Source organism: Hippocampus bargibanti, linkage group LG18 (genome assembly GCF_051943395.1).
Source record: "Hippocampus bargibanti isolate YZ-2025 linkage group LG18, ASM5194339v1, whole genome shotgun sequence".
Taxonomy (NCBI): Eukaryota; Metazoa; Chordata; class Actinopteri; order Syngnathiformes; family Syngnathidae; genus Hippocampus; species Hippocampus bargibanti.
Genome location: NC_142751.1, coordinates 4,498,392 through 4,511,062, shown reverse-complemented (window position 1 = coordinate 4,511,062; position 12,671 = coordinate 4,498,392). Strand labels below are relative to the sequence as shown.

The 12,671-nt window shown below is 39.4% G+C and overlaps 1 protein-coding gene and 1 pseudogene across 3 annotated transcripts in view; one reads left to right on the top strand and one right to left on the bottom strand.

The window, feature by feature from the left end:
• The window catches only part of megf10 (multiple EGF-like-domains 10), a 47,455-nt gene extending 40,871 nt beyond the window's left edge, over positions 1-6,584 (bottom strand). For all 3 annotated transcript variants that reach the window (XR_016118294.1, XM_089020611.1, XM_089020610.1), the window contains exons 1-3: positions 6,394-6,584; positions 2,123-2,258; positions 1,121-1,222 (exon numbers count right to left, since the gene is read on the bottom strand). Coding sequence is in view for 2 of the 3 variants with exons in the window: in XM_089020611.1 (XP_088876737.1) it covers positions 1,121-1,222; positions 2,123-2,241 (221 nt within the window). In the remaining variant the exon portion in view is untranslated. The remainder of the gene's footprint in view (positions 1-1,120; positions 1,223-2,122; positions 2,259-6,393) is intronic.
• A 1,248-nt stretch (positions 6,585-7,832) lies between these two features.
• LOC148884325 (5S ribosomal RNA) lies at positions 7,833-7,951 on the top strand (annotated as a pseudogene).
• The last annotated feature ends 4,720 nt before the right edge of the window (positions 7,952-12,671 follow it).

The following is a 12,671-nucleotide window of genomic DNA, read 5'->3' as shown; positions in this document are numbered from 1 at the left end:
GTGTAATAAACCTTAGACTCTCTTTTTTTCATCAGAAAAACTGAGTTAAGAATAATACATTTTATTTCTAAGCGCCTTTCAAAACTCTCAAGGACACTTTACAGTCACGGAGTTAATTCCTAAATTACGTATATGGCACTGGAGTTATATGAGCTTGAAATGAGGGTGGCTGGCCAATCATTGTGTGTTGTGAAAAATCATGTATATTGAATGTTTATCTATGTTTTTATGGACATATTTGAATTTGGAAAATTAATTGTCAACACATTGTATTGGCCATCAATCATAAGCGGACATTCAGCAATTGCATACAGGCATTCATTGAAAGGTTAGAAATGGAAAATGTGAGTTTTCACAATTACAGTAAAGTCTCGTTATATCGATATCGGTTATATCGATAGTACTGCTTATTACGATACTATTTCTATGAATGCAAGGAGAAAATTTACATGCCGCACGATCGGATATATCGATAGTCCGGTTATATCGATATTTTTTCCGACTCCCGAAAATATCGATATAACGACACTTTACTGTATATCTGAATGAAAAGACAGTAACTTTGCATCAACATACCTAAAACTCAAAATGTGAAGTGATTTGTTCTGAATAACAAATGCAATCTGAATCTGCATTCCAGTTTCCTTTTTTTATTGCAGTTGCTTGGTGTTGACATATTCACATGATAAACACTAATTTCGGTTACTCGAAATTTATATGTAAAGATAATCCAACCAAAAATCAGATATAGGCACAAAAATGGAATTGTTCAAATGGAATTGGAAATTTTATCGATGGCACGGTACCATTTCCTGATTTTTGTACTTCCATACCCGCACAGAGACGTCTCTATGCAAGATGTGTATATGCCATATTTAAAGGGAATAGCAGAAGCTGCTTTGATTGGTGGTGAATCAAGTAGGCTGTGTTAGCGTCCATATCTGCGTCATGAATAACATTTTTCCGCGCAGAGTCATTATACGCCCCACACCAGGTTTAAATCGGTCATAAATATAGAAGTAAGAATCTTGACAGCTGTAAATGTTCTAAGGGCAAGAAAAGGAAATGAGAATAAAGTAAAAACAGCAGGAACTATTGAAGAAAATTATGTGATCCTCACCTGTGTCTGGTGCACTTGAACCAGTTGAGGATGTCTGTGCAGCTGGTGTAATAAATTTGGTCAAAAGGATGGGCGTATGACTCCTGAACTGTCACTGAATATCTGAAACCACAAAAAGAACAGGAGACCAGGCAATGAATGAGTGGTCCATTAATGAGAAGGTTTCTTCAGCCGTCATCTGTACTACTTTGAAGGTGTCGGACGTTTCGCTTGTTATCCAAGAGGCTTCGTCAGCGAACTGAAATTTACTGGTAGTTTTGACCCTATGTATAGATATCCCTACCGTCCAGACGTGGTGGTGCCAGACTCTGCTATAATAGGTCCCTGCCCTCAGCTTGGGGGGAGCAGAGGACTATTCACTGAGGCTACCCTGATTACTCCTTTGTCCTGACTGATAATGGGGTCTACGACTGGCCTGATTGCCCCATTTGCACTGGTATCACCTCATCTGCATAATTAAGCCTATGTTGCCTAAGAAGTATTTTGTATGAACGATCCAAATTGAACCTCACCCCACCATGGCGATTTAGTGAAGAGTTTTGCTGTTTTCTGAAAATAGCTTCTTTTCCATCCCCTTTCGAACAATCTATGTTCTTTCGCTAAGATTTTAACCTCATTGTCGTCAAATGAGTGGTTGCTAGCCTTTAGGTGCCTATGTACTGCAGATTGAGGCCCACTAGTATTATCCCTGCGATGGATTGCTCTTTACAATTTTCATTTTTACAATGTATTGAATAAACTTCAATACGTTGTAAAAATGTACTGAATAAACTTCAATACATTGTAAAAATCTATTGATTAAAATTCATCCAAGAAGCTTCGTCAGCGAACTGAAGAAACCTTTTCATTGATAGACCACTCCTGTACGACTGAGAGCTTTCCACATGTATTATTAGTATTATTATTATTAGTAGTAGTCGTAGTAGTAGTAGTTGTATTTTAGCAATTACAATTTGCAGTGTAACCACATCCACTAAACGTATATAAAATTAGCAGACAAACCTCTCCCAGTGGCTGCAGACATTTGGATCTTCCAGATTGAGTGAGGAATTGAAACAAGGCAGGAAAAAAAAGGCCACAGCTAACAAAACTGTCCCGTAGCAATGTAGAGGCATGGCCATCTCACTCAGAACCCGACCTTGACATAAAGAACACATCAGTTAACATTGTACCAGTTGAATTGTCTCATGAAAATCAAGTAGACAAACATAGCACACACTATGAAAACACGTTTGTTTCCGGTGGATTCACATATTGTAAATGTAACAGCATCAATGTTCCCTCAAAAGCTGCACGACTGCTCTGCGATCGCACCCTTTTAGTGCACAAGAAAACCTATCCACCGTCGTGAATACACTGCAAATGAATTAGATATACAGTAATGTCTGAAATAACGTCTGCCCGGATGCCCGGGGCATGCAACTTTTACGTGCGGGCGTACAACTTACAAAACGTCTCCGCCCGGGTGGCCGACAACTTTTTCATGCAAACAAAAAAAACAGAAAGATTTTTTCAATAAAGCAAACGTTTGGACAAAAATTTCGAAATCTTTGTTCGGTTCGGAAATTTCTGAATTACGGTTCGTTTGTCAATTTGCATACTCGGCACTGCGGCCAATCAGAAGCCTGCTTAGTGCTTCCAGACTTTCCCGAGCGTTATAAAGGTCGTGCATTTGCATATCATTTTCCAGAGTAGATGCACAGACTTCAGCCCCAGAAGAAAGATACAAAAGAAGCTAACAAAATGACGCTACAAAACGTAAACATACATCATCCCGTAACTGTAAAGTGTGCTTGAAAGTTTTGAAAGGCGCTTAGAAATTAATGTCATTATTATTATTATTATTATTATTATTATTATTATTAAAAAGCATTGTGGAAAGATGAGTTCACGTGGCTTGTAGCAGACGACGCAACACAAACATTGCATTGTGCAATATGACGAACAGTGTATGGACAAACGACAATTGGAGCAAAATCATCAGCAAGGGATATTTCCGATAAATTAAACAAGAAAGCAGTTGTGGTAGGTACATCCTTAATAAAAAAAAAAAAAAACATTTATACTTTGCAACAATGTTTTTTTTTTTGCGATTAGTCGTCTTATTGTGTTTCAAGTTGTGAAAAATGGGGCAGGCAACTTTATCCGGGCAGGCAACTTTTCAGAGTTGTCCGCCCTGGTGTCCGCTAACTTTTTGACATGAGTTTCAGACACTGTACACATCATTTTTTGTCTAAATGAATTTGCAGTGTAATGTATTGACTGACCAGTCAATCACACAATATGATGCACCAACTTACTTCCAGTGGGATACCTGTATATATTTTTCCAGGGTAAATATTCACATTATTTGTTTTTCCCAAATCTTAGTTGTGTTATCAACATTTTGAACGTTTTAATACACAATATAGTGGGAAAGTGTGCTTGTAATGTGTTTTCACATGCAATTTTGGGGAGCAGCAGATCCCATCTTCTCTTGTTTCAAAAGGCTGAAGAGGCACAGCTGCAGTCATCAATGTTAAAATCCACCCCGTCTCCGCAATCCCTCGCTAAGACAACTGCGTTATTGCATAAACAGAGACTATGAGGTCCGTGTGAAAGGGGGCGGATTCCCCAAAAGGAGCAGACAGTTTATCTGTGTGATCGATGTTGATGCAGCATTCCAAGTAGTCTGACACTGATGCCTCCACATCTCAGGTGCAACGGGCTGATGGGAACTGAGGACGAGGGTTCTATACAGTGACACCTTGGCTTATGAACTTAATTGGTTCCCAGACAGAGTGTGTAAGGCGAAAAGTGTGTATCCCAAATATTAATTCCCATAGGAAACCATTAAAATGAGAATAATCTGTTTCCAGGTCCCCATAAAACATAATTTTCTACTTTCTAATTTTTTTTAAGCCTTAAAGGACAACCGACGTCTCCGGACAAGTTGTGTCCATAATTTGTAAAATGGCTTCAAATGACTTCTACTGAGCGTATTTTACAAATATTCCACCGCATATAGCTATATTTTACGTTTTAAGACTCGCGCTGAATATTCCGGAAGTGTTGTTTTCGAGTTGGTGACGATTCCTCACCCTACGTCACTGAAGGAACACCCCTGACCGAAAAAAGGACACATTGTAGCAGTCCTTCCATCACGTCAATGTATTTTGCTGTACTTGTTTGGTCTGAAAACTTTGTGTTGCACCAAAAAGAGGCAAAAGATGGCGACAAAGCTCCCTGTAAGGAATTAATCAGCCTGTGGAAACGGGCTGATTAATTCCTTACACGGCTTTGTCGCCATGTTCTGCCTTTTTTGGGTGCGACATTTCCCACCCCTGGTGCCTCAAAATGACGCGGAATAAATGATTTAATCGATTGCAAACATGTATACTTTCTTCTTCAGAACTATTTGAATCATATTCATAACTCTATGAGTAACAAGAAAGCATATTCTCCGAATCTGAAGCCATTGGTTTGATTCTTGAGACATCAGAAAAACATTTTATAGCATCTAAAATACCCAAAACACGCAGTATGATATTTTTAGTCAAATGCAAAACGCCAATAAAAATGACTTAAAGTGTCCAAAATCTGCAAAAGATTGAGCTGCGCATTTTCAGAAAGTCCCGCCCCCAGTTCATGACGTCACGCCAAGACGTCTTGCATTGCTGGAGAATCAAAACAATATAGCTATATGCGGTGGAATCTTTGTAAAATACGCTCAGTAGATGTCATTTGAAGCCATTTTACAAATTATGGACACAACTTGTCCGGAGACATCGGTTGTCCGTTTCGTATTGCATTATCACTTGCCGTCTCAAAACCCACCTATTTAAAATGGCATTTTCTGTATAGCTTTATCTCGTTTCTATTTATAATTGTACTTTATTTATTATTGCATCCATGCTTGCCTGTCTGTGACTGTAAACTGTCGTTAAGAGCTTTGAAAGGCGCTTGAAATAAAATGTATTATTATTATTATATTTAAGTTTCATGGTTTTCAGGCTGCCATTTTCAGCTTGTTGTTGGTGCCCGAATTAGTGTTCTCTGTCACACCGAGTTAATTGTTGGTGAGTCAAGTGGTTTCTCCTAACGTTTCTCGTGTTTTGACACTTTGAATAGCTTGTTTACTTTTTGGTTACTTTGAGATTAAATTGTTTTTGACCAGTCACTCCTCATCCGTAGCGGGGTGTGACAACAAATAACTTTCCCTACTGGTGTATACAGTAGGATTTCGAGATACAAGTAGATTCAATTCACAGTAAACAGCTTCTATGACGGCAATCGGTTATCATTTTTAAAGTGAAACTTTTCTGAACATCCTCCTCGTCCACTCAATGTATAAAGCAGTTTTAGTCCAAACAATGTGTACTAAATATTGGGGGCCCAGACATTCAAATTTGGGATGAAACTTCACCTCTATCAAATAGAAATTACAACATATCAAGTTATAATTTAAATCCATTACACTTAACAAAAACACATTTCAGCACTCCACCTTGGGCTGGGGACACCACTTGTATTGTAAAGTGTCCTTGGGTGTTTTGAAAGGCGCTTGAAATTAAATGTATTATTATTAATATTCTTATACAAAACATTTGGCGTTATGACCAAAATGAGCAGTGGGACAAATGCTGATCACTCTGATAACCACAATTACACATATTGGCACAATTGTTTTTACCTTAACTTGTATGTCTTGTAAATAAGAGTGAGGGAAGATTTTCATCTGATAAAAGGCTGGCCAGAGCATTTTATTTTCTTTAACAAATTATACGCTTTTTGGGTGGGAATAAGAAACTGATTGGTTTGGTTAATTGTGTCCTGTAATTTGGATTTATGACAACTGTTCCGGCCAAATGTAAATTAAAAGTGGAGTACTTTATATGACAGTTTTAAGTTGCTGCTTCAGGTTTACAGATTTTAAAAAACAGAAGGAAGGCAAAGACAAAAATGAATTGCACTTTAGAATAAGTAACTGTAAAACGACAAAATGGTGCAAAAACATAACAGACAAAACTATGTTTTCAATATTTTACAATTGCAGCCATGCGAGCCGAATGTGTGCATAATATGCCCCGCCACGTGTTGGTGTTTCGCAGAGATGTTTTATTTTATTTTTTTTGCTGTAAAACAACCACTGACCGATTCATGGATAGATCACAACAAACTATTTGGCATGACACGTTTGGAACTAACATAAAACATTTTTACAAAGTTGAATAACTCAATGTCATTTGGGAAAGAGTCGAAAAACAAATTAAAATAGAAAGAAATAAAATTACCTTCTCTATGAAAGAATAGCGATCATGTCCAGCCAGATGAGTTCGTGTTTTAATGACAACGGGGGTGTCCTCCCTCCATGAAACAAAACAAAAAAAGATGTTTCTCTAATACACGAGAATAAAAGATGAGGCTATCAAAAAGGCGATTTCAAAACACTCCCTTGGATGCGAACAGTAAGCGTCTCCGCACTAAAAACACTTTCACGCTGTTTGTCTGACGTCACTGGCTTCTTCGCCTTGCCATCTGCCTCTGGGAAAATAAAGTTGTTGTGCGTCCAGGCGCTCCTATGCCCAAAGTTACCCCCCCCCCCCAAATAATAATAATAATAATAATAACCTACATTACTGCGTCGTAAATCTGTGTAGTTTGCAAGCCACCTGCAGTTTACTTTAGAAAAGTACAGTATTTTGTTTATTTGAATAAAATAATATGCTCGTGTGCATAACTGTCAAGTTGTGCGGTTTTTGCATAATTTGTACAAGTAAGCACTGACTTTTAAAGGGTAAATGTTTGATAACGATCCATGAACTATGTGTGTGCGTAATTGTGTGCGTGCCTCGACTGGGATCAAAACCTTATCATTACGAGGCACTTTGCGCGTCTCGATGACCCTGAAATCTACCTCAGCCGGAGCTCGTACTCCTAGCAGGGTCACCTAAGCTGAACAGGTCGAAGGGTAGAGGCCTGGCAACGACTGATCCCAAACCCGCACCCGGGGGCGGGCATAGGCGGAATCCAGTCCCCTGCAACTTCTGCCAGAAGAAGGTCGTCATGTGTATTCTCATGCCACTTAAAACTCATCTGGTAGGAATGAAGATGGTGAGAACTGTGCGCCCATACCTTTACCTTAATTTATTGTCACGTTTTGCGTGGTGGTGATGGCGGGTGCGGATCCCAAAAAGCAGGCAGGAAGGAGCAGGAGGTTGTATGACAAATTGTATTAAAATAAAGGTCAGCGGGAACAAAATGTAAAACATCAAAATCATCTGAACAGAAAAAAAGTATCAAAAGAAAACCAAGTGTAAAAGTACGCCAAGGTTAAACAAACACATGCACAGCATACAATGCATGCGATTGCAGACAAAGCATGCAACAAACAATGAATCCACACCGGATGGTCGTGCCGGGAGTCCTTTTAAGTGTCACTGATTAAAACGACCAGCACCTGCGAGGCTGCAGGCAGGGCTGACGTCGCTACCCGTTGGTCGCCAATCCGAACGTGGCAGTCCGCCACTGATCGGGACGACCAGCACCTGTGCAGGTGCAGGCGGGGCCGACAGCCCCACCCGTTGGTCGCCAACCAGATCCATACAGCGAGTAGGGCGTTTGCCTGAGCTCATTAATTACGCCGGGATTGTGCTTACTCCAAAGGGCTTGTCGTGATGACTTCCGTGGCTTGGCTCTGCCTATAAATGCCCCATCTGCGACATGTCCCATTCCTTACGGCAATACTACCCTGAGAACGCCCGATCTCGTCCAATCTCGAAAGCTAAGCAGGGTCGGGCCTGGTTAGTACTTGGATCGGAGACCGCCTGGGAATACCAGGTGCTGTAAGCTGTTTTTTGCAGCCGCCCCAAACTCTCAATCAAGCGAAAAGCTCTCTCCCGTTTTCGCTTTCATTTGCCATTCGAACAGCACCTCTGCCGCGGTTTGGGTCGGCTTCCCTTCACGTTGATTTGGCTCTCTTTCCTCGCTGCCTGTCACCTGCCTGTCGCTGCCTGTCACGCTGGCCGGCAGAGGGAGCGCTCCGCACTGGCTGCGTTTTCCCCTTACAGGTACGTCCAACTTTTACAACAGACAGCGAGTAGGGCCGACGAAGGTTTGAAGCATCAAACTTCACCACAGAATCATTTTCCATCCATCCATCCATCCATCCATCCATCCATCCATCCATCCATCTATCCATCCATCCATCCCTCTTCTGTACTGCTTATTGCTCATTAGGGTCAAGCGGGGTGCAGGAGCCTATCCTAGCCGTCTTCGGGCACGAGGCAAGGGGGCACCCTGAAATGGTTGCCAGCCAATCACAGGGCACACAGAGAAAAACAACCAATCACTCTCACACTCACATCACCCGTCTTTTTGTATCGGTAATTCCTCATTAGGACGCAATTTGGAGTGTTCATTTAGCCTGCCATGCATGTTTTTGGAATGTGGGTGGAAAACTGAGCAGGTTTGCACTCTGTAGCGTAGACACTAATTTCATCATAAAACTTAAAGGGCAACCGACGTCTCCGGACAAGTTGTGTCCATAATTTATAAAATGGCTTCAAATGACTTCTACTGGGCGTATTTTAATAAGATTCCACCGCATATAGCTATATTTTACGTTTTAAAACTCGTGCTGAATATTCCGGAAATCTTGTTTTTGAGTTGGTGACGTGTCCGTACGTGATGTCACTGAAGGAACGCCCGAAAAACCGAAAAAAAAAAAAAAAAAAAAAAAAAAAAAAAAAACTCATTGTAGCACTCCTTCCATCACGTCAATGATTGTTTGGTCTGAAAACCTCGTGTTGCGCCAGAAGAGGGCGTCCAAGCTCCATATAAGGAATTTATCAGCCTGTGGAAACGCAATCATGTCTACAAGAGGTCGCCATTTTCTGCCTCTTTTCTGCGACGCTACATTGCAATCCAGATGCCTCAAAATAACACGAAATAAATTCTTTAATCGATTGCAAACATGTATGCTTTCCTCTTCAGAACTATTTGAATCATATTCATAACTGGAAGTGTAACAAGAAAGCATATTCTCCGAATCTGAAGCCATTGTTTTGATTCTCCAGCAATGCAAGACATCTTGACGTGACGTCACGAACTGGGGGCGGGACTTTCTGAAAATGCCTAATTCGCAGCTCATTTTTTTTTGCAGATTTTGGACACTTTAAGTCATTTTTATTGGTGTTTTGCATTTGAATAAAAATATCATACGGCGTGTTTTGGGTATTTTAGATGCTATCAAACGTTTTTCTGATGTCACTTAGGAAACAAAAAAGTTGGTTGTCCTTTAACTTTATGAAGAAAACATTTAGTTCAGAAAATGTGTTGAACTAGACCTTAAAATACGTTTTGAGCAATAAAAAAATGAAATAATTCTCACAGCTAAACAATAGGCTGAATGTTTGTTTTCACTTGTATCTGCGTCAGGTTTGCACTCTGCAGCCTAAATAGACACTAATTTCATCATAAAACTTAAAACCATTAAGAAAACATTGAGTTCAGAAAACGTGTTTAACCCGAGCTGAAAATGCATTTGGAGCAATAAAAAAAAACCTGAAATGACTCTCACAACTCGCTTGTAAATCAGTTTTTCTTCAACAAGATGGATACAGAAGGACATTACTGTGATGGATTGGCCTGGCAATTCACCGGACTTTAACCCAATTGAGAATTTATGGTCGATAATCAAGATTTGTCTGCGTGAGAAAGATTACACAACAACAAAAAAGCCTTAATTTGTGCTATAATTAAGACCCGGTACAGAGACCCTTCCAACATCAACAACTGTCAAAATCTGGTCGATTCCATGCCACAACGCATCGCTGAGGTGATAAAGAACAAGGGAGGACACACCTCTTGTACTAAAATGTACATTATAATCATTTGAGTTTCTAAAAAAGGGTAAACAATCAATTTTATGCCAAAATAACAGGGTGGTGCAATTAATTTGCACAACAGTGTATATGTGTCAGGTTTGCACTTTTCAGCCTAAATAAACACTACTTTTATAATAAAACTTAAACCCATGAAGAAAACATTTATTCCAGAAAACGTGTTTAACTACAGCTGAAAATGCGTTTGGAGCAATACAAAAATTGATATGATCCTCACAGCTAAACAAAAGGCAGAATCTTCATATTTCCACTTGTAAATGTGTCAAGTTTGCATTCTGAAGCCTAAATAGACACTAATTTCATAATCATAAAACTTACATTTGTGAAGAAAACATTTAGTTCGGCAAACGTGGTTAACTAGACCTTAAAATGCGTACATTTATAAGAGATTCTTTTCCTTCTCTACTTTAGGCTGAATCTTCATGTTTTCGTTTGTGTATGTGTCAGGTTTGCACTCTTCAGCTTCAATAGACACTAAATAAAAAAAAAAAGGTGTGGCATCCAGTTAAAGAAGTGGAACCCCGAAAAACAAGTCACTAACGAATCCACAGCTACCAAGTCGGTAAGTTGGAGAAAACATTACCAGGGACATTAGGGACAATTTGGAGTGTTCAATCAGCCTGCCATGCACGTTTTTGGAAATTGGGAGGAAACCGGTGCACCCAGAGAAAACCCACGCGGGCCCGGGGAAAACATGGAAACTCCACACAGGTAGAATTTTGATTCACGAAACATGATTTCTTGAAAAATGTGAATTACTACACCATATGTGTATGGCCATGAAAAAAGAAAAATGTTTTTCTTTTCAAGTCACATCCACAGCTTTGTGTAACATGGATCACTGTAAACAATCATATTTTGATGAAATTAAAACAATAAACAACCCAGTGACGTGCGGTGAGGTTCATCGCTGGTGAGGCACTGACGTCATCAATGACGTCACCGCTCGGCTCTACTTAGTATTTGAACGGTAAATGTGAAAATTCAGCGATTTTGAAAAAAATCCTAAAACGGTGAAATTAAATGGACAAGAACTTTAAAGTACAAATCCCTAAATACATCTAACTGTTTAATTTATTTTTTCATTTGATATTTCCATGACAGCTTTCCATGATGACAGGTGAGGCACTGCCTCACCTGCCTCCACTGACTGCACGTCACTGAAACAACGACACTGTGACGAAGGCGGAATTATACGGCGAAACATGTAAGGTAACTGAACACCTAAAACGCAACTATCTTTAAGAAAAGAATCTGTTGTAAATTATACATGGTGTACTTTTCGAATAATTGACATACAATACGAAGACATTTGTTCATATCCCCATATACTAGCAAAGGCCCAACTTCCGTAACAAAAACTTTAAAAAATTGACATTCTATGCTGTTTTGGGTCAGGAGTTGGGGAATATCCGATCTGGTTGCCAACTAATTGGATTGAATTGGATTCGATTTGCCTTTATTAGTCTCGCAGTGGAGAAATTTACATTTCAATTGCAGTGCACAAGCAACCATTCTCGCTCATAATCATGCGCAGGGCCAATTTTAGCTCATTTTAAAAATAGACAAATTAGAAATGCATAAAAAGACACACAACAACAATACCCTTTCACAAAATACAAATCCTTTATTTCATTCATTTTTGAAAAAAAATCTTCAAAGTAAAAACAACATAGTTCACACACCATAAATATGCATTACATGTAAATGTAATTTTGCAATCCGTGTTTAAAAGAACAAAAAAACAAAAACATCATTGAATTATCCGGCTATTGTCTACAGTTGACGGTGCAACTGGAGTTTGCAACAACTACAAAAACAAAACAAAACAAGAGCTTCTACCGACCTCTAGTGGTATTTTATGCTTAATGCAGCCACAACAGTGAGAAAGCGATTGCAGCCGCAACTCCTGCTTGCGATGTTTGCGCGATTTTTTCCCCTTCGTGTACATTTCTCCACTGTGAGACTAATAAAGGCAAATCCAATCCAATCCAATGTAATTGTTTGACGTGATCATGTGGCAGTTGACGCATGGGTAGATGACCTACCCTTGTTGAGAAGGTGCAAGGTTGCCTCAGCCAATCGCAACCTGCTTGTGATGTGTATTCCGGCTCTTTTCAGAGAGCCGGTTCTTTTGGCTCGCTCACTAAAAAAAATACGGCTCTTTTGGCTCCCAAATGGCTCCTCAGTTTTTTTGTTGCTTAAATTAATTAACTACCAAAAATCCTGTAAAATTATGTCAAAAGCGAATTACTCATGTAAAAAAACAAAAACACAATATCAAATACTTTTATTTATTACGCTTTATTTATATGTGCACATAGTTAGTGATGCTAACTTTCCCGTTCCCCTGTGGTTACTCTGGTCTGATGATCAGCTGTCAATAATTTGCTTGTCATATTAATAATGCTATAATCCCAACTAATAAAATTGATAATAATTGAATAATAATAACAACATAATGTGATAACATTTGTCTACTGTACCTGTCTACATTGATCTCCAGTGATCTGCTCAAATGGCTCCAAAGCAGTGCATGTGTCCTGCACTACCTCCCCAGCTCCTCTGCTAAATTCTCAGAAATGTGTCTTTCATTGACCTCAAATAAATCCAGCAGACGTGTCCACACTTTCCACACTGGAGAAATCAAATAACACACCTGGTTC